The sequence below is a fragment of the Penicillium verhagenii genome, assembly GCF_028828195.1.
Source record: "Penicillium verhagenii strain IBT 33310 chromosome Unknown utg000009l_segment0_segment0, whole genome shotgun sequence".
Taxonomy (NCBI): domain Eukaryota; kingdom Fungi; phylum Ascomycota; class Eurotiomycetes; order Eurotiales; family Aspergillaceae; genus Penicillium; species Penicillium verhagenii.
The window spans coordinates 1,381,040-1,402,324 of record NW_026643173.1 but is presented as its reverse complement, the minus strand read 5'-3'; the positions used below and the strand labels follow the sequence as shown (position 1 = coordinate 1,402,324).

At 48.8% G+C, this 21,285-nt stretch overlaps 7 protein-coding genes across 7 annotated transcripts; 4 read left to right on the top strand and 3 right to left on the bottom strand.

The window, feature by feature from the left end:
* Positions 1 to 387: 387 nt before the first annotated feature.
* Positions 388 to 2,574, top strand: N7466_009572 (putative C6 transcription factor; the record flags this gene model as incomplete). Its single annotated transcript, XM_057168961.1, has 1 exon — positions 388 to 2,574. One exon carries the CDS (start codon positions 388 to 390, stop codon positions 2,572 to 2,574), a length of 2,187 nt encoding a protein of 728 aa, XP_057017667.1.
* Positions 2,575 to 4,236: 1,662 nt separating this feature from the next.
* On the top strand, positions 4,237 to 5,592 carry cpa1 (carbamoyl-phosphate synthase (glutamine-hydrolyzing) CPA1; the record flags this gene model as incomplete). The annotated part of the gene is made up of 1 exon (XM_057168960.1): positions 4,237 to 5,592. One exon carries the CDS (start codon positions 4,237 to 4,239, stop codon positions 5,590 to 5,592), a length of 1,356 nt encoding a protein of 451 aa, XP_057017666.1.
* A 490-nt stretch (positions 5,593 to 6,082) lies between these two features.
* On the bottom strand, positions 6,083 to 7,741 carry N7466_009570 (uncharacterized protein; the record flags this gene model as incomplete). Its single annotated transcript, XM_057168959.1, has 9 exons — positions 6,083 to 6,290; positions 6,348 to 6,512; positions 6,580 to 6,637; positions 6,703 to 6,848; positions 6,946 to 7,374; positions 7,451 to 7,475; positions 7,544 to 7,558; positions 7,619 to 7,647; positions 7,713 to 7,741. The coding sequence occupies 9 exons, from the start codon at positions 7,739 to 7,741 to the stop codon at positions 6,083 to 6,085; spliced, it is 1,104 nt and encodes a 367-aa protein (XP_057017665.1).
* A 200-nt stretch (positions 7,742 to 7,941) lies between these two features.
* On the top strand, positions 7,942 to 9,706 carry cwc2 (active spliceosome conformation promoter CWC2; the record flags this gene model as incomplete). Its single annotated transcript, XM_057168958.1, has 9 exons — positions 7,942 to 8,162; positions 8,258 to 8,375; positions 8,480 to 8,545; positions 8,608 to 8,636; positions 8,712 to 8,733; positions 8,787 to 8,994; positions 9,052 to 9,077; positions 9,137 to 9,173; positions 9,234 to 9,706. The coding sequence occupies 9 exons, from the start codon at positions 7,942 to 7,944 to the stop codon at positions 9,704 to 9,706; spliced, it is 1,200 nt and encodes a 399-aa protein (XP_057017664.1).
* A 718-nt stretch (positions 9,707 to 10,424) lies between these two features.
* cpcC (putative protein kinase (Gcn2)) lies at positions 10,425 to 15,330 on the bottom strand (the record flags this gene model as incomplete). Its single annotated transcript, XM_057168957.1, has 4 exons — positions 10,425 to 11,590; positions 11,647 to 12,649; positions 12,707 to 15,076; positions 15,145 to 15,330. 4 exons carry the CDS (start codon positions 15,328 to 15,330, stop codon positions 10,425 to 10,427), a joined length of 4,725 nt encoding a protein of 1,574 aa, XP_057017663.1.
* A 1,914-nt stretch (positions 15,331 to 17,244) lies between these two features.
* On the top strand, positions 17,245 to 19,520 carry N7466_009567 (uncharacterized protein; the record flags this gene model as incomplete). The annotated part of the gene is made up of 2 exons (XM_057168956.1): positions 17,245 to 17,284; positions 17,356 to 19,520. The coding sequence occupies 2 exons, from the start codon at positions 17,245 to 17,247 to the stop codon at positions 19,518 to 19,520; spliced, it is 2,205 nt and encodes a 734-aa protein (XP_057017662.1).
* A 293-nt stretch (positions 19,521 to 19,813) lies between these two features.
* N7466_009566 (uncharacterized protein) lies at positions 19,814 to 21,103 on the bottom strand (the record flags this gene model as incomplete). Its single annotated transcript, XM_057168955.1, has 3 exons — positions 19,814 to 20,006; positions 20,063 to 20,586; positions 20,828 to 21,103. The coding sequence occupies 3 exons, from the start codon at positions 21,101 to 21,103 to the stop codon at positions 19,814 to 19,816; spliced, it is 993 nt and encodes a 330-aa protein (XP_057017661.1).
* Positions 21,104 to 21,285: the final 182 nt, after the last annotated feature.

The following is a 21,285-nucleotide window of genomic DNA, read 5'->3' as shown; positions in this document are numbered from 1 at the left end:
ACATATAGAAACACAAATCATGGAAAATGACTTCAAATCTACTCCTATACTCCGTAAGAATTGTAGATAGCAATTTGAGCCAAGCGCGGCGGGTATCTGGCCGGATATCGCCGGGGATCTCCGACCTCCACTATCTACGGGGTAGACGCTTGTCATATGTAAGGCTAATCGAGATCAAGCATGATATAGCCCAATTGATAATTATTACTCTAAATTGCAATCTATTAGTTATCCGGGGTAGCTATTGATGATTAATTTGGTACACAAATCATATGCGGGCGGCCCCGGCCTGTCATTGGCACAGCGTACCTGTACCACCAACCAATCCCGTCCACGCCCGCAAATCCAATTGCTCTACTCCAGAGTCTAGCCTCTCCATCCACAATAATGGCCGACTCCAAACCCCGCAAGCGCTCTCGCGCCGCGTGTCTATCATGTCAATCGCGCAAACGCAAATGCTCAGGCGAGCAGCCCTGCGCAACATGCGTTCAGTCCAGTGTAAACTGCCAGTACAGCTCGGCCCCGCGCAAGAAGCGCAGATCCACTAGCGCGTATCGCGCGACTCTGCCCTCGCTGGATGAATCACAGCCACCACCAGATGGACTGGCGTATCCAATTCCAGTCCCGACCGTCAGCACTGCAGGCAGTGCGGCGTCTCCTGGTGCATTCAATCGTGTTGGGGACTCTTGGGCTGTAGGCCACCATCCCCATCTCCAGTCGCAGTCGCAGTCGCAGTCGCAGTCGCAGTCGCAGTCGCAGTCGCAGTCGCAGTCGCAGTCGCAGTCGCAGTCGCAGTCGCAGTCGCAGTCGCAGTCGCAGTCGCAGTCGCAGTCGCAGTCGCAGTCGCAGTCGCAGTCGCAGTCGCAGTCGCAGTCGCAGTCGCAGTCGCAGTCGCAGTCGCAGTCGCAGTCGCAGTCGCAGTCGCAGTCGCAGTCGCAGTCCCTCGAGGTGAATTCTGGCGCCGCGTTTGTTCGCAAACTTGGCTTGCGTATTGACCCGGCGCGTGCGCCAAGATTGCATCTGTTTGGATGGAATGTGGGCGAGAGGCGAAAGGCGTCTCGGTTTTCTGTGGACGATGTCAATGCCATGGCGACGATGTCGTCGTCTTCGCCGCCGTCGTTGTTGACGCCGAAACCGCCCACCCCCATCACATATCTTCTCAATCCGGCAGAGATGCGCAAACTAGCCACGATCTATTTCGAAAAGGTTGATCCTTGCTATTCGTTTCTAGATCGTGAATATCTTTTCTCGCGCATTACACAGCGTTATGAGGAAAACCAACGCGATATACCAGAACAACCATACGATGCCGTCTTACATGGCGTCGCAGCTTTTGGATACCTCTTCTCACGTCTTGATGTAGTCGGCTCCGAGACTCGGTCTGTCGATGAAGCCCATAGGATTCTACAGAAAAGTGTCCTGGGTGCAGAAACCCCCTCTATCGATATTATAGCCGGATGGGTTCTTCGTACAGCATACCTGCGCATGACGGCCTCGCCGCACGCCGGCTGGATGGCGAGCTGTACATTGATGCACTTGATCGAGGCAGCAGGTCTGCACCTCGAATCAACAGACTCGGTCTCGACAAGTCTACTCCCAAGACCCCCATCCCAAACAACCCAATCGCGAAACAACAACTCCGAAACACCCAATACCCCAGATACCCGCCGTCGTCTCTTCGGCATGGCCCGCCACCTAAACACCTGGATCTCATTTGACCTGGGCCGCTCCCGCGTCGTCCTCCACGGCGCAACAACCCAGAGCGCTCCACAGCCTCCAAATCGCGCAGATCTCCTCCACCTCCTCCCGCTCTCTGAAAGCCTCGACCCAACCACCTCCGCCCCGCAGGACCTCCCCGATCTGGAAACAGCCCTAGCATCCGTCCTGGACATCGTCTACACAGAACCCTCCCTAATCCTGGTCCAATGCAACCTAATGCTCTGTATTTACCGCCGCGTCCGCGCTTTGAACGCCCACGCTCCGCTCTCAACCCGCCTAGACCGTGTTCTCGCTCTCGCAAGCCGCGGTCTCCGTGCCGCGCGCGAAGTAGTAGCCTCCACTTGTCCGTGGCACCAGGTCGCCAACGTTCCATTTCAAGTCGTCTGCACGCTTCTGGCCATCGATAACCGTGCCGCGCTGGCACTGCTGCCAGATGCGATGCAGACGCTTAGGGAAGTGGGTACGGTCTATGACACGGAGGTTATGCGCGAGGCATACTCGACGGCTTATTTACTTGTCGCGATGCATCAGCGACGGAAGGAAGATGATACCCGCGCATTGGCGGATGTGCTGAGAGCTAATTCTGCGGCTGCGGCGGTGGTTGCACAGCAGGATGTTAGTAGGGGCCAAGATGAGTTAGTTGAGGGCAGTGGATTGGAGAGGAAGGATTCTCGTCAAGAAGAGGAGGTGGTGGTGCAGCAGGGGGTTGGACCTATTTCGACAGCACCTGTTTCGGATGTCGAGCTGTCTTGGTTGGGGGATTTGGTCATTGATATGCCCAGTTTGCAGAATTTTGATCTGGATCAGTTTCTTATGACTGATGTGCCATGGCCGTTACCTGAGATGGGGATTTAAGGGGTGCGGTGCTTTTGTCAATTTATTCTTATTTATGCTTGTATTGATACCAATAGGTAGGGATTTCATATTATCATCAATTGATGTATTCGGAATATTATGGGCCTTTTTAAGGTACGAATTGATCTTTTTTATACCAATTTGCCATCAGTACTTTCTTTTTGCCCCGTTTTGAGGTCTTGCACATGTACTTCACGATTGGATATTAAGCACCTGGGCATGTGTTCATTCAGGTACTTTTGCACGACTAGTTTGAAGCTATGGATGCATAGGTACTCCCGAGGTCAATCCAACAGGATTTGTGTACAAACAAGCTCATATGTGACTTTTAAAACTCCTTCTATCTCTTCAAATCAATAATAATACTAATACATAATACTAATATCGTGTTCTTCTCTCCCAAGATCAGTACTTTCTTGCTAGCACTGGAGCGGGGACTATTACGAGATAGATATCGATTTCCCTCCCATCAATTGATTAGGCGAACAAATAATGCAATGGAAATAGCCACATTTGCAATTTTACACCGACTCCTTCGACCAAAGACCCCACTTAGCTGGTCTGAAGGGCGTCAAAAGATCCTGCAAGCCTGAGAAAGTTCATCAATTCGAACATGAATGCTTTTAATGTTTCCAATTGACCTTCGGGACCGGGCCGCATATGAAGTGTGTAGTAAGAAGTAGCATCCACTTGAACATTTCTGGTCATTACTGGTAAATTGAAATATTGCGGGTTTTGGCTTTTTAGCGGTCAACATGTTTGGTCCGAGTGTGGCTGGAAGAGTGGAGGCCGATTGGCAAGGGCGACATCGAATTGGGTTAGGATTGGCTAATAAGAGACGATCATGACGGTGTGTCGAATTCCACTTTTTTTTTTGAAGCTTTCCCCTCCCCATCCTGTCGTAATTTTTCTTCTTTGCTGTTCTATGGATGTGGTTTTGTTGTATGGATATAATTTCCATCCGAGTCCGGAGTCACGTTATTTGTGTTCCCCGGTGCCGCCTGTAAAACCACCAGATGTGGTTTTTGTACTGCAAAATTGATGTAAATTCAGTAGACCCTTGTAAAATACTCCGTATCTAGACCGTAATGGATGCTTAACCTTGGAAATAGCTTGGCTGCGATTTGCTATTAATTAGCGGTGTAATGAGACACGTTTATTACCTTATTATCAGGAACTGATAAGGCGGAAAACGCAACCAGTCACCAGTCAAGTCTGCAGTCATCAAGAGCCGATGTCGGCCCGACCCTGTGATTGGCCACCCGGCGCGGTGGCACGTGCCCGCACTGACTCAACGAAAAACCTCTTCCGGCTTCCTTCTCTTCTTTCCTTTTCCCCAGTTCCCTACAAAGAAACCTCCACTTTAAGCATTCGATACTCATGTCTCACTAAGGAAATTTATTTTCCCTCCTTTTCATTTGACTGCTACACCTAGAGTCGCGCTTATGTGTTTGGCACCCTCAACTTTCACCTCCCAGGACTATATCTCGGGTATGTTCCCCTCGAATTCCCCAAACAATCCGCTTTGTTCTTGCCATTGGTATTCCAGGCTAACCCTTCCTGCCTTTTTAGATCACCTTTGGAAGTCTTCCATTAACTGAATTGACCTTCGTGTTCAATTGATCAAATAAATCTTATCGCATTCCATACATTCATCTCAAAATGTTCATGAACATCTTCAAGGCCATGCCCACCCGGGCTGCGGCCTTCACTACCCTGAAGAGCCCTGCCCAGGCCCGCTACATGGCTACTGTCCGTCAGCGTGCTGCTATGGAGCCTGCTACCTTCACCATCCGTGACGGTCCCATGTTCACTGGCAAGTCTTTCGGTGCTCGCTCCAACATCTCCGGCGAGGCCGTCTTCACTACCTCCCTCGTTGGCTACCCCGAGTCCCTTACCGATCCTTCCTACCGCGGCCAGATCTTGGTCTTCACCCAGCCTTTGATTGGCAACTACGGTGTTCCCTCGGCTGAGAAGGACAGCAACGGACTCCTGAAGTACTTCGAGTCCCCCAACCTGCAGGCTGCCGGTGTCGTCGTCGCCGATGTCGCTGAGCAGTACAGCCACTGGACTGCTGTCGAGAGTCTTGGTGAGTGGTGTGCCCGTGAGGGTGTCCCCGCCATCTCCGGTGTCGACACTCGTGCCATTGTCACCTACCTCCGTGAGCAGGGTTCCTCCCTGGCTCGCATCACTGTTGGTGAGGAGTACGATGCCAACGAGGACGAGGCCTTCACCGATCCCGAGCAGATCCACTTGGTCCGTCAGGTCAGCACCAAGCAGCCCTTCCATGTGAGCGCTGCTGACCCCACCTCCCACGTGGCTGTCATCGATTGTGGTGTGAAGGAGAACATTCTGCGAAGCCTGGTTGGCCGTGGCTCCAGTGTCACTGTCTTCCCCTTCGACTTCCCCATCCACAAGGTTGCCCACCACTTCGACGGTGTCTTCATCTCCAACGGTCCCGGTGACCCCACTCACTGCCAGGACACTGTCTACCACTTGAAGCGCCTGATGGAGACCTCCCAGGTCCCCATCTTCGGTATCTGCCTGGGTCACCAGCTGTTGGCTTTGGCTTCCGGTGCCCGCACCATCAAGCTCAAGTACGGAAACCGTGCTCACAACATCCCGGCTCTTGACTTGAGCACCGGTCGTTGCCACATCACCAGCCAGAACCACGGTTACGCCGTCGATGCTGACAGTCTTTCCTCCGACTGGAAGCCTTACTTCGTTAACCTGAACGACCAGAGCAACGAGGGCATGATCCACAAGTCTCGCCCCATCTTCAGCACCCAGTTCCACCCTGAGGCTAAGGGAGGTCCTCTGGACTCTTCTTACCTCTTCGACATCTACTTGGACAGTGTGCTGAAGTACAAGGCCAACCAAGCTGGCTTGTACCCCACCCGTGACAGCCGCCCCAACCCCTTGTTGGTTGACCTTTTGGCTAAGGAGCGCGTGGGTGTCCAGCCTACCATTGGTATGCAGAACATTGCTGCTGCCGCTGCTGCTGCTGCCTCCGCATAAATGTTCTAATGTCTTATTGGAGTTTGGTTCTTGGTTGGAACGGCAAATATGGGTCCATGCGTTTTTCATTGTTCATAGTTCATCTTGATGCTTCATAGTTTCAATTATCTAAAAATTAAGTCTATATCATGATCAATCTTCTTTCTTGCCTTGTAGCTGGTCTCCCCCAACGTTTAACGTTCCTTAGTACCTAGGCATAATCGTGCAATCATGAGAGCGATGTAGTGCGTTCAGCCTGTTGTTGACTTTAAGCTGCTTGCTTTGTCCTCACATGCAGTGTCCAGGCTTCTCTTCCCCCAGTCCTGGCTTATGTATCTCACATGTCCCTCGTCTTTACAAGGGCATAAGACTTGAAAACTTTGAGGTCTTTACTGGATAGAAAAGTAAATTAAGGATAACCTTGGAATATTTTTATTGAACATAATCGTTGTTCTTCACACCATGCCTTCTTTTTTCTTCATATCAATTCGTAGAAGCATAAATGCAAAGTCTATTTCGCCACAATGGAAACCACATCCTCATCCGCGACCGGATGCGCCAAGCCCACGCGTTGCGGCACATGCCTGGCACTAGCACCCCAGACCAAGGCATATTTAAACGTATCCTTAAGAGTGCGGTGAATCTGGTCACATACGTCCTCGATAGTGGAGTCCCTTCGCACGATAAGAGCCTCGTCGAAACTGGGGTCTGATCCCTTTCTGCATATCAAAAGACGGTTAGATAAAAGTCAAACTGATATCGGGGCTGGAACATACCTCTTGGTGTATAGACGCATCAAGCGAAGTTCTTTCCAGATCCGTTCGACGACCTCCTGCACTCCTAGATCGAGCTCACAACTCATCACGGCTGTGTATGGCTCGCGGGCCAGTTGGTCCAGGAACTCGAGGCTGACGCTGTCGATCTTGTTGTAGACATAGAGGCTAGTACGAGTGTCAGTGGATGGGTTCCATCTTGGCTATCGGGTTTAGTTCGGGGTTGTCTGCTCACCAGCGAATGTACTTGCGGTGGTCCTTCATGATGACATCGATGAAGTCGTCAATTGTGGCTATAGTTCGTAATCAGTAAATGCTTAAGGATTAATCCGGATTCAAAGCTGATCACCAAACGTACCTTCGTCATCTCGCACCAACACCTCGGCGTTGAGAATTTTGTAGTCTCGCAAGACGTTGTAGATCATCTTCTCATCTAGGTTCTTTGGTGGTTGTGCGAAGCTGATCTTCATACCACCGGCAGTCTTGACCTTCAGATAGATATTCCTGGATAGTATATTGGTTAGCTTCGCGGTTTTCTATAATTCCAAACCCTATGCTTTTCTCTTCCAGAGCTGAGCCGGGTAACACGTTCAATACGTACGGGGGCTCCTTATTCAACCGAATACCGACAGCATCCAGTTCAGCCTCCAGCAAAGCTCGCTGCTCTGCCTTCTTAGTCGCATCCAAGATCATGAGAATCAAATCACTAGTCTTGGCAGCCGAAATGACCTGACGACCACGACCCTTTCCTTCCGAGGCACCCTCAATGATACCTGGCAAATCCAGGATCTGAATCTCGGCACCACCATACTCGAGGACACCGGGAATAGCAGTCAGGGTAGTGAAAGAGTAGGCAGCAGCCTCACTCTTGGTCTTAGTGATCTTGGACAGGAAGGTGGATTTTCCGACGGACGGAAATCCGACAAGAGCCACACGGGCATCACCACTTTTACTGACATCGAAACCGGCACCGCCACCGCCAGCACCACCTACTGGCTCGAGAAGCTGAGCTCGTAGACGAGCGAGTTTTCTATTCAAGAATATTAGTTTGGCGATCTGGATTTTTGATATTGCCCACGTGAGTGGAGTATTGGGGAGTGGCATACCCTTTCAATAGACCCAGATGATATTCTGATTTCATAGAATCAATACAAGTATCATCTCACTATAAATTTGAACAGGCATATAGTATAGCTTACCTGTTGCCTTATTCTCTGCGGGGCATTGTTAGCGGGGTGATAAGCGATCATTTGGATATCGGGTTCTCAACTTACTCTGCGTCCGGCGCATCTCATCCTCAATCCTGAAAACCAAAATATGAGCATCAAAACGTAGCCAGATATATTGGCCAGATAGCGGGGACCATACTCCTTGATCTTTTCTGTAATGTTCACCATTGTGCCGGTTGTTTCTCTCCAAACTCGCTAAAATCCTGAGAAATATCAATTCGAGTTTCAGCGTTTTTGTTCGTCGCGAAAACCGACGGCAACGCCAAGACCAGTTACGTAAGCGCCTTTTTACCACCGAAGTTCAAGCTCCGCGGCGACCTGCGACCAACCTTCATTTAACCTTCACTGAGCCCATATTCGCCCCAACCATGGCCGAATCCCCTGTCGCTGAGCCCGCCGTGGGTCAAGAAGTTGCCCTCGTGTCGGAGGAGCAAGCGGAGGAGCAACAACAGCTCGAACCGGTCAAGAAAACTAAGAAGATTATTCGCAAGAAACGCCGCCCAGCTCGCGTTCAGGTCGACCCTTCAGAAATCAAGTCTGAACAGCCCCCGCAGACTGGAGACTTGTTCAATATTTGGTACAGCAAGTGGTAAGTGCTTACTTGGCCGCGCGCGGTCGCGATCCCGATCCTGTCCATGCTTTTCTTGCGCCGAACCCACCACTAACTTATGCTTAATTCGACAGGTCTGGCGGTGATCGCGAAGATAGATTTGGATTGAACACACCTGCACCGACGAGATGCGACCCAGTCAAGGATTCGGGATACACCAAGGCGGACCGTGTGAATGGGTCATACTTCTGTGTACGTGCTATTCGATTCAGTTTCATACCGCTTATGACGACGGCGTGCTGATATCTTGGTTCGATAGCTTTATTTTGCGAAGGGAACGTGCTGCAAAGGATCAGACTGTGAATATCTTCATCGACTACCGGAACTTCATGACCTCTTCAATCCTAACGTGGATTGTTTCGGTATGTATTTATACATTGCACGACTATTAGCTTCAGAGACTGATGGATTTGCTATGGAAAAGGCCGCGATAAGCATTCAGATTACAGAGATGTACGTTTACTCTTGACATTTGCTCACGTCAATCGTGACTATCATGTGGGAATTACATTACTAACAACTATATAGGATATGGGCGGTATTGGATCTTGTAAATTACGACGACAATCCTTTTCTCTTACTCCCCTACTGACTTTTCCCTAGTTCACCGACAAAATCGCACCCTTTACGTCGGACGGATCCATGTCTCAGTATGTTTATTTGGCATTCATCTGTTGGAAGACACAAGAAGCTAACATGTATATTCTCATAAAGGATGCAATTGAAGAAGCTGTGGCCCGTCACTTTGCGCCTTGGGGAGCTGTTCAACGGATGAGAGTTTTATCAGGCCGTGGAGTTGCTTTCGTAACATGTGAGTTACAAACCCTCGAGTTCCTTACCGAGTACGCCATACTAACAATCACATCAGATATGAACGAGGCCAACGCCCAATTTGTAAGTGAAATCGCAAGAATGTGCGCAAAGAGCGCTTGACTAATCTCCGATATAATCAGGCCAAGGAAGCCATGAGCCACCAAGCTTTGGACCACAGTAAGCTCTAACTCTCCCCTGCCAACTCGTTATCAACTACCCTTTATCTAACTCCAACAGATGAGATCCTGAACGTAAGATGGGCAACAGTAGACCCCAATCCAGCGGCACAGAAGCGCGAACAGCGTCAATTGGAAGAGCAAGCCGCCGAAGCAGTGCGCCGCGCTCTCCCAGCCGCATACGTGGCCGAGCTCGAAGGCCGAGACCCCGAAGCCAAGAAGCGAAGGAAGATCGAGGGCACCTTTGGCTTAGAAGGATACGATGTTCCAGATGATGTGTGGCGCGCTCGCACACGCCAGCTAGAGTCGGCACCCGCACCCGCTCAGCTTGAGGCACCGGAGCAGCAATTGATGATTGAGGAGCCCACATACGCACAACCTGAGCCCGAGCCCGAGGCCCAGAATGGCTTTTTCTCCAGTGCGACTGTGGCTGCGCTCCGTGGACTTGCAGGTGGTAATGTTACGACACAGGCTACGTCCAAGCCATCCGGAGGGCCGTTGGTCGCTTACGGAAGCGATGATGAGAGCGACTAGGCGTGAATGTTACGCTGTGCTCTGCTCTGCGTGGGCAAAGGGTTGACTACAATCTATGATGTTCCAAGTGATTTTTCTTCTGCCGTGTACTATAGCGATACCTCTTTCAAAATTTCTAAAGAAAAGTCGATTCTTGCCCTATCTGTGCATTCCTGGAGGGCTTATTGTGCCTTATTCTCTTCCAAGGTTTATACGTAAATCTATAGCTGGTACTCAGGTTTTGGCAAGGACACATCTGGCTCAAGACAAGGTCATGCTGAGTTGAAGATTCTGTGAGGATGCGCGCGTTTGCGCTGACCAAACAGCACAAACAGCAGTGCAAAAATATATGTGCCACTGCTACTCTTGACGACAGCAACGACGGCGAGACTTTACAGGAACAAGAAGAATAGTATGTGTAAGAATCTTGATGGGCACCAGTGCTCATTCAGTTAAGGAGAGGAGATATTGGCGTTAATCATAACGGGGTATCCCGAGTGCTCGCTAAAAACATGACATAACATGGCTATGAGGAGAAATGGCATCAAGGGCGCCAGGGCCAAAGCAAAAACCCAAAGCATAAAAAATATACAAACCACCTATGCGATACAGAAATGCAGGAGAAAGACCCATGCAAACTTTGATGCCAACAAAATGAGACTCAGAAAGATTCATAAAATATACCAACTCCCCGATTTCCCCCTCTCCTCGTGTTAGATTCTTCATTCATGAATCATGATCATCTGTCGTTGCGGCCGAGATCGTAGTAAACGCACGAACCGGTCCGGTAGTTGTAAATGAACGCATTGGTGTAGCCCTCGGATTTCTCGCGGTTCTCCGAGGCCAAGTCGCTAAGGAGCTCATACACTTGACCAAGGTACTTGCGTTCGTTCAACGGAGCATTCTGAATAACAGTCCGCCAGCGCTCTGGATCAGAGAGTCGGGTGTCCCGAATCGCAGCAAGAATGTCATCGCGAGTATCGATGGCCGCGACAGGGCCATTGCGGGCCTTTTCAACAACTTCTCGGGATGAGAGTAAAGCAGACTCGACAATGTTTCTCCGGTTTGTCTTCTTACTCCGGTGCTGCGGCACGAGAATGCGAACACTATTCGCCTTCTCGTTAGACTGGATGACATCTTGTTGGCCGAATTGTCGGGACTGGCGTGGTTCGGCGGTTCCCTCGCGGTGATGGCGGGCTTGTGCTTCTGATCGAAGCCATGAGACGAGCTCTGAGCTGCGGATATCGAATTCCTCGCGGCGGACCAAGTTGCGGACCTTGTAGCCTCGTTCTTTGCTGTCTTGCTTTGCAATCACCACCCAGCGGTGGCCGTGGTCTCTGTACCTGGCCATTAAATCTTCGAGGGACGAAGCGTCGACTGCAAGTTCGGCACTGATGTCGTTCGTCCAAAGATCTTCGACTATCTTTATGCCCATAGTGCGGAGGACAGTCGCATCGAAGCTGGCCACAAGGACATCGCATCTGCGAGTTGCCCAGTAGAGCTCAGCCCCAGAGTCGGTCTCTTTTGGTGGGGTCCTGGTTTGGAGGTAATCGGCCATTGCAGATCCCAGTCGGTCAGAGCTAAGGTTGAATCCGACGGCGTGTGCTTGCGGTCGGCTGGATGAGACCTTTGGCGAGAACTCTTGGATTAACTGGTCGTATCGGCCACCTGCAGCAAAAACATCGCGGCGCTTTTGATCAAAAACGCACTGGAAGAGGACACTGCCTCGGTAGAATTTGTCATTCAAGCTACTCAGTGGGTTGATATAGATCTTTCGCTTTACACCAAAGCTTTGCAGGTAGTCCATCAGCACGTTCAAACGTGCAAAAATGGCGGGAACTCTGTCGCCATATTCAGTGCCTTCCATAATGATTTGGATTTTGCGCTGTGTCTCTTTCAGTGTATCTTTTGATTACGATGTTAGTGGAAATATCATCACTAGGAAAGTCAATGGCACGTACCTCTGAAGTCGAAACGGGCAAGCTCATCTAGCGAGGTAGATGCCACACCAATCGCTGGAGACCGAAGTTCACTCCGGATTTTTTGCATCGTCCATTTTCCAACATGGAGCTTGCTAAGAACGTCTTTCACAGATGGAATCTGAGAAGAAGTAATGCGGCAGAACTCCATGATGAGTTGCAGTAGATCAGAGTGGTTGACAAGGAAACACATCGAGGCGGACCGGAGAGGTGGAAACTCCTCGATGATTTCGTCGATCACTTTGATAACCTCCGCCTCCTTAAGTGCCAGGTCCAAAGTATTGTAAGAAACGATATCAAAGTCCACCTCCCGATGAGTCCGAGGTTCGCTCCCATGGGTTGAATCTCTGTAAACTGTTCCAAAGGCAAAAGTCTTCTCCAGGGAGCGGTCCTGCCGGGGAATCGCACGCGCATTAGGGACTGTTAGGTCAAATGGCAGCTGTAAAAGATTGCCCGAGGCATCCAACAAGCGTACTGCTCCACTGGAAGAATGCTGCGATCGTGGAAATAGCATTTGCCTCGCAGATTCCACCGCACCATGTCTTCGGAAAATGGAAGTCAGTTTATTTTTCACAAGGCCAGTGACCAGAAGCTCATTTGCAGCGGGTGACGCGCGCGAGTCCATATCCCAAGCCATGTCTTCGAATTTCTTCGGCGATTGAGAGAAAATCGCCGAAAGAATTTTCTTATAATCGGGAGAGTTCGGATCAGACAGAAGATGCACGATTGCTCTTCGAAACGTTTCTTCTTCGGCTTGCAGGGGAATCTTTCCACTAGAAAGAAGTTCAGCAGCCGTTGGTCGTTCCTTAGGCGCGTGATTGAGAAGAGATTCAATAATTTGGCCTTGGACAAACTTTTCAGATTGTTCAAAGGTAGAAGGGAGTTTATGATCAGGCTCTCTGATCGCGCGCAGGGTCTGGTCACGCTCCATTCCCGTAGGCAGTGGATGGCACATCTCGAAGAAGATAACACCAAGGGAGAACATCTTTTACGAATTAATACAATAAGAATGGATATCGGGTTTTGGCTCGAAAATACTCACATCAACTTTCTCGTCGTACTGACCCGCAATCCCAGACTTCATTTCAGGTGCCACATAATACGTGGTGCCCAAGCTACGAGTGAAATTGCCATCAAAATCACCTGGGGCAGACGAGCGCACGGCTGTCGTAAATTGGCCACTGGTAGCGAGACCCAAGTCACCAATACGAGGATTGTTAGCGACATCTATGAAGATATTATCCGGCTTCAGGTCGCGATGGATAAAGCCACGGCTGTGGATATGGCTCAGGCCATCGAGAATCTGTCGGAACAGGCGCCATGAACGATCGACGTCATCACACAAGCCGTGTAAGATCAGATCTCGCAGGGTGTGCTTCTCACAGTACTCCATTTGAATGTACAAAGTGTGCAAGACAGGACGACCGTTCGATCCAGATCTAGTATTGCTGACTTCAGTGCTGTGTTTGCTCTCCGTTCCAAACCAGTCATGGGAGTCTTGTCGGCCATGATCCGATACTGTCCCCTCATTTTCTTCATCACTATCATCGGCGGCAAACTCAATTTTTGGATACCCGCTGGAACTAATAAAATCAAGGCCACTGGGGCTTGTTTCGTGATGTTCCTGGCTGGTAAATGAATCACCATCAGTCGATGAAATAGCGTCTTCGTAAATCTGATGGAAATCTTCATCGAGCCATGAGTTATAGTACCGAACAACGTAGGGATGGTTCAATGCCGAAAGAAGCATGCATTCGGATAGAGTCACATTCAGCGCTGCAGCCGATGACTGTGTAATTTTCTTGACGGCATAAATTCGGCCGTCGAGTTTGTTTCTCGCTTTGACGACTTGTCCGAACCCGCCTCGGCCAAGTTGACCTACCTCATCAAAATCGGCATGGTATCGTGAGTAATTCGGAAGGGCACCGAAAGAGTCCATTCGCGGCCTTCTCTGCATGGATACGGAATTGGAGGTTCTTTCACGCACTGTTAATGGCGCATCGACACGGAAGAATTCGGATGGCAGTAGTTGAAAAGCTGTCGCACGTTTCTTAGGGTCAGGTCGAAAGAACTCTCGAAGCAGATCCTGAAGGGGTGGGGAGAGACCCAAGGAAACCATCAGTTGGTTAGCCGATGTATATCTCAACAAGACATCTTTTCCAAACGCCATCTGCAGCAAAACAATTCCCAGGTCCCAGACATCCGTCTTCATGGATGGCAATGTACCCTCTTCTGTGAGCTCAGGGGGGATCCATAGTGGCGACTTGGACGTGTTCAAAGAACGCTTTGTGGCGGCAAATTCAGGTAAGGCCTGTTCCACACTAGACTGAAGCTTGACAGTCGTTGCACCAGATGCATTTCTGAATATCATGACTCGGCCACAGTGGATAGTTCCATGAACAAATCCACTCCGTCGGTAAAATTCTAAAGCTTCAAGAAGTTGAATCATCCAACCACGAAGTGTCTCGACCGCAACAGTACCAACGATATCCAGAAGCTCGGATAGCGATCCCTTGTTGGCATGCTCAAAGAGAGCATAAACAGTCCACGAGTGATCTGGCGAGTTGAAATCGTTGACGGGGCGGGTGATTTTGAATCCTACAAATTCAACCAAATTTGGATGTCGAAGTCGTTTCAGGCACTCCAATTTATCTTCGCTTGTCCGCATCTTCTCTCGAAATGACACAGCATCAGAGCTTTTCTCATCCAAGAAAATCTCCTTAAGTACTAGCAGTGGAACATGGCATCGACCTTCAGAGACAACTGGTCTCACGGTGAACGTCTTCTTAGTCTGGTGGGAGTGCAGAAGTGTTTTTCCGTGCACGGCACGGAACACCAGTGGCTGTTCATCGGTGTCATTGACAGCTACTGGCGGGTCAAAGGAGATAGCACCAGGGGTATTCTCCACAAGATCCTCCACTTCATTTGAATCCACCCCACTCCCCCGACTCTTACGCCTCAAGGCCCGTGCTCTGTTCCGCTGCCGCATTTTGTCTTGGAGCAATGCCTGGAGAGCGTGTTCTTCAGCTACAGAAGCGGCTTCTTGTTTGCGTAGTTCTTCTTGTTTTTCAAGCTCGGCGCGCTCCACGGCTGCTGCTTTTTGCTCCATTCGCTCTTCTTCGAGGCTGGGGAGGTCTTTATTCTGCTCACGCGCTTGCGCTACATCCTCTAGAATATCCTGGATCGATACTGCCAGTTCATAAATCATCTCCGACCCTAAGAGGCACGCAGGCTTTTGGCGAACGATGTCTTGGATACGGGAGCGGGCCCCATCACGAAAATCATCGAGGTTGTTCAGTGAGAGATTGGGGACACTTTTAGGATAGGTGGCAGGTAATTCCACCAAAAGGATAAGACAGATTTCAGGATTTGAGGAGGCACGAAGGTGGAGCTTAAAAGTCACGTCGGAAGTCTGCTATATGAAGTCGCGACTGTTAGTGCTCATATAATGTTCAAGAACACAGAAAGCTTGGTACACACCTGCCATGCCGACCGCCGGTTCTCGACGTCTTGAAAATCATCACCATAGATTGAGCGTAATGCTTCCACCTCATTGAGGTGAATTTCGCGGTAATTGGTAGTTGGGTTTGGTGATGTGAGGGTGGATGAGTCGGTAGAAGTTTGCTTTTGATGGCGGGGAGCTTTCTTCCTATGTTTGGGAGACATCGCGGGCTGTGGCGCGAAATCGCCCTACATCCGGATTTCGTTCGACGACATGGGGAATAAAATAAACATGGACAATGGGGTTGAGAATTACAAGTCAGAGAACGAGGTTCTTTTTTACACGAGGGGGAAAAAACAGGCGGTCAGTTAAAACGAGAACAATTTACTTATCGATATCGTGTTCACCGCTTGCTTGCGAGGTTCAAATTGTCATTGTGAGATGACGTTCCAGTTATACAGGAATACACATCTAAAGATTATGTTCTAGATAGATCTTTCAAAAATTGTCTTTTTTGTTGAACAGTCTACTCGTCCTCCCTCTTACACTCTAAAGCCTAAAATAAAGTCCAAGTCATACAGGTCTGCCCAATTGTGGGGATTGTCTGCGTTGGTTAAACTTGTATACAATTGGCACTGCAGTAGTCAGTGCCACCAAATTTGAATGTTTCAGCTTATGGTTGTAAATGACCCATATATGCAACTTGGAATTAATGATGTGACCACAATTGATGCCGAACATTTAAGAATGTCTTATTGATGGCTCACATAGTAACTTGTAGGTCGGTGCTCTACAGTATATAGGACCGTATTCAATATCACTATGTACTAACCTTAATATGTTGACTAGTATACTGGTAGAGACCCGTGGGTAATAGCACTTGAGGTTTGAAGAAAAGTAAATATACTACTATGTATATAACGAATGGGTCTTATAAAACCCGAATTTTGCTTCCCTTAAGTGCTATTGATGACCTATGTACAGAGTATGTACGGTACTTTATTTGATCCACTTATAAACATGGTGGGTCGTGCAAAAGATGTGCATAGTTGGCCACCTCAAGTGCTTGAGCATACTAAGTCGGTGTGAAGTTGACGTAGGTTGTTGCCTATGATCAACAACTCTTTTAAATAAAATATTTGAATGGCTGGTGGGATTTCCTGGTACTTATGGTACTAGTAGGTGACTATCAATTTCAACATCCATAGGTTTCAGTCATTCCCGAGGTCCAAGGTTCTACTACTCAGCGCATCTATTAACTCGGCTACTTTATACACCAATTGATCAATAGTAATAAGCAAGTACATATTCAGCATTTATAGCACTTAAGCAAATAAGTGACCTCGATCTTAATTGGAATGATCTAAAGACCTGGTCATGGGTGCTACCAATCTTGTAACCAAAATATTGCCAACGCAACATTTCAGACGCTATTATTGCATGTGAGGATTAAGTCTCCAACCACCAAGATTATCGGCACATGGCTCCAATGACTCCACTACTTCCTGGCCATAGGACTAGCAGATTGTGCCGTCAATAACTAGCGATTTGGGCATACCCAGGGAAAGGGTAATATGAACATTTGGCCAAAATGGTCACAGTCTCCATAAGTTGCCATAAAACTTATTGATCATCGTCCGATCAACGGCACAGGCGGGTGGCTCAAATTCAAAACCGACAGTACGTGGGCAGGGCGCACGAGGACTGTGATGTCAAGGACTGACCACGAAAGTTGGAAAGAACAAATCAACAATGTGATGAGAAAAAAATTCGTAAATAGGCTATTGTCGCCTCATAAACGTGTTACGTGGGTATACTATCTATAGCTGTATTTAGTATTTGGCGGTGTGCGTGATGCGAGGAGCATGAGGTCACATCAACAGACAAGGGGTTATCACACGATTAGGGAGTTCCGGTCAGACTGATGACTTCTTTTAGTGCCTGAAGTTTTCAACTTCCTAGTAATCCTTTCATGACAATTTGATGATAGCAGGAGTCCAGGACTCAGGGCTGGTAGCGGTTCGTGTTGTTTAGCGTCGATCTGAAGTTGATTATCGATAAGCGCTTTCTGCTTCCCCGACGCGTTGATTGTTTACTCGTCACAATTTCTCCCGCTTACCTTTCAACACCACAGCAACATGCTGGACTGGATCAAGGGAAATGAGCCAGAGGCTGCAGGTGAGTCTATATAAGAATCGCGAAGAAAAAAAAAATCAAATTAAATCAAATAGGAAAAAAAAAACTGACAGTTGCAGACGCCTCCAAGGTGCTAGAGCCCCCCGAAACCCCAGCTCCCGTCTTTGCGCTTCGCGCCTTTAAAAGCGCTTTATTTGGGACACCAGCCGCGGAGGATGAAAAGACCCCTCACCCAGCGCAGCCAAAGCAAGCATTTCAAGGGCACCAACGCAGTAAAAGCGATACCACGAAACCCATCTCAATTCCTGTCCCCACGAAATTGGAACCCGCAAAGGTCGATCTCGACGCAATGGCAAACCCCTCAGGCTCCCCAACAAAGAGCATTCTCGTCACTCCAGGCACGATCTCGGCCCGGCGCAAGACTGTCTCATTTGGTGAAAGCGTGGTGGACAACGAAGGGAAGCGCGACAGTCACTCTTTAAAGGTGGTCAAGACTCCCCCAAATCCATCTGGCAATCTTAGCATCCAGTGGATGTCGGGATCGACGGATGGAAAGCCGCGCAGCAAGCTCACTCAGACCTTGCTGGACGCACGCGATAATGCAACGAAAAATGGGGACTCGGACAAATCTACGAACGCTCCGTCCGATTCAAACGTCACCATGCGCGCCCAATCTAAAGATGAAAGTGAAGGAGAAGATATTACATTAAACTTAGACGAACCCCGGTCGGAATCCGGCAAGTACTGGAAGACAGAATTCGACAATTATCGCATGCGCACCAACCGCGAGATCAAGAAATTGATTCACTATCGAGCCATCGCCAAGTCTTACGCCCGCAAGAAGGACTCAGAGGCTCTCCGACTGGCAGATAAGCTCAAAGAAGAGGAAGAGAAGGTCGCTGAGATGGAACGTCAAGTTACTCGTCTTGCTTCGTCAATCACAGAAGGGGGTTCCAAGGCCGATCATGAGCAACTGATTCAGGATCTGACAAAACAAACCACCCTGGCGCTACAATACAAACAACAAGTCACCTCTCTGCGCACTTCTCTCGAGAAACAAGGCGTGGTAAAAGGCGGTACCACACAGGTCAGCGAGCCAGCAAAAGAAACCCCCGCTTCAAACACATCTTCAGATGAGCTCCGGAAAACACAGGAGGAACTCAAACAAGCAAACGCCAAAATTGAAGAGCTAAAGCGCCGGACGCCAGACTTGAGCAGGCTGGAAACTCTCGCACAAAGCTCGGAGAAGAAGGCGCAAGATCTCGAAAAGGAGAACTTGAGCCTCAAGAAAACTCTGGCTCGCGTCAAACAAGAGATGACAGGATATGAAGGCCGACGCAAAGAGAAAGAAAACAAGCTGAAGCAAAGAGAATCCAAACTAGAGGCACGCGTTCAGGAGTACCGCGATCGTCTTAAAGCCATCACCCAAGAGCACCGACAGTCAGATGATGCATTGAGAAAGAGCATCGACGACCAACGCTGCCGTATGCAAACCCAAATCGACCAATTAAGGACAAGAGTTTCTGCTGCAGAACGCGCGCCTGCCCTCCCTACTCTCCGCTCTCAGCACCGGCACTCACTCAGCCCTCGGAAGGAGTACACAGGCGTGCAGGTATGCGACTTTGCAGGACAAAGCCAAATACCCGACTACCCCGAGGTAGAAGAGGAGGAAGAAGCTACAGATGAAATCGAGGCACCACCCAGTCCGAGCCCGCGCTCCAAATCCCGTGACACGCGACACACCCGCAATGTCACGACCGGCACCCTCGAGCTCAAACGTGCATCCAGAGACATGCAACACATCTCTTCGAATGACGCCTTGGTCACGCAATACCTGAAAGACGTCCTGCCAAACCGTCCCAATCTCCGCTCCCGCCATACAGACCTGGGGGTCATCCCGCCTTCCTCGCCTCCTGATCTCAGCACTCTGAAGTCGCTCGGCCGCGGCCCTTCCAAATACCTTTCTGGCGATAATCAACGCTCATACCGCTCTCTGCGCGACCACGGTATCGCAAATTCAAATACCCAAACTGCCTATACGAACTCACACCGCCCACGGACGCATATTAGGTCTACGTTGGATACCATCTCAGGCACGGTCTCTTCACGGGTAGGTAATTATGCTGGACACACCATATCTGGTGGAGAGCGATTTGGCAAACGCTACGATTTGGCTAATTTGACCAGTGAAGCCTTGACCCCTGATCGAATTGCTGCTGCCAAGTCGCGGCTGAGGCAGAAAGAGAGGCTGAAGGCTTGGGGGAAAGAGAATTTGTGAGGTCCGTGGTCATTTGATAAGAGGTGATGATCCATTTCCAATTTGCTGGGAGTGTCGATGCAGTCTCGTTTTCAGGCGATTCATGGAGATGTTTGTACTTTGTTTTCTTAGCGATGAATTGAATATGTGAAGAAGCACAATATCACTGTATAAATCAAAACTTATTATCTACATCATTATCCATCCCTTGACTATTTGGATATGAGAGTAGCGTCCGTCCGTCGCTATCTTTGGAGTTCACGTCGACACCCTCTCGCCATGCAAACTAAGCATGCATATGATATTTATGTACATCACATCAGTAGAATGGATTGAAATCCCGAGCCAAATAGATCGAATCCCTCTGCCAGCCCGTCTCCTTCTGCCTCTGCTTCTACGTAGCCCGGAGCTAGTTCAATCAACGCGTCCTCCACTTCGTCATCGTCCACCTCTTGCTCCTCTGACTCAGTCAATAGAATCTCTAGAAGCGGTTTTTTCATATCCAGCCTATCAAAGAACATATTGTTAATTCATATCACTCATAGCCTGGCTCTTAAACTTACGCTTCATCGTCAAAATAAATCCTTTTATCCATCGGGTCCTGCTCCTGTCCATATACTCCTAGAAGGGTTTCTAATCGCTTTCCTGTCCCTATTATAGGCAATGATAAAGAGAAGAAATTCAAGGCACGAATACGGTGGCCTTGGTAAGGCACGCCATTAACATAGGAAAGAATTAGGAGTACCATGCCGGTATTCAGCGCATAGTCATCCACAATAATTGGAGGGGGGTGATAGGAATCATAGACTGCCTCCCCTATATTGTTGAAGGCTAAGATGCCGAAATCTGCAGTCTCTAGACCCTGGTACTGCTTGATGTTATCAAGAGTAACAAAATCATTCTCTTTTGGCGTGATTGTAAATGTTTCTGTTGCGACATGACCCCACATCCTATTGTAGTCATAGAACATCAACTGAATCTTCAACCAAAGCGCCCAGTTAGTTGATGATCTTGGGGCGTCTGCAGTAAGATACAAGTCCCAAGGGACAAGCTTACTATGATAGTAGCAGCCGTAATTAGAGATTTCCTGTATGTAATAGGTTCAACATTTGAAATGTTAAAAAATGGATATCTCCTAATTATATCATAGACTGAATATTAAAGAATAGAGAGAATAGAATTCTTACCTTCTGTGAGAATCGCTGTTCTAGGTCAAGGGCCTTATTTTCATATAACTATTCAAATGTTCCAGATATATTAGCCTCTATATCTAGAGATATATGTAGTTATAGTCCATAGATTTATTTATAGGGAATCATGGAACATACATCTCGGAAATCTTGCTGGGCGGTGACCCAGGTTTCAATCAAAGATCGACGTTGTTGAGCCTTAGAGTCATCCGTTTCCTCGCTCGAGACCCAGTTTTCCCGAACAAAGCGATACCAGCCCTTCACGGTTGAAGGGAAATCACAGGGCTCGACATTAAAGTTCTCTGTTGGGGACTTGATGAAAGAAGGAATGCCGCCTGGCCAGAACTTGGCTTCTGTCGTCAAGGTCGGTTCGCCAAGACGACGCTGAAAAATTCCAGGCTGCGGCATAGCCATCGTGGAAAAGGGAGACGGTGATGATGATGATTGATGATATGTAAACGAATGAACAGTCCAATGAATCCCTTTCTTGGCTTAAATGCCAGGTAAATGTACCGAAATTGAGGTCAGGCAAAGAAAGAAGACAAAAAGAAAACGTAGAGTGGAAAACCTTGGAATTACTAGTAATATAAATCATA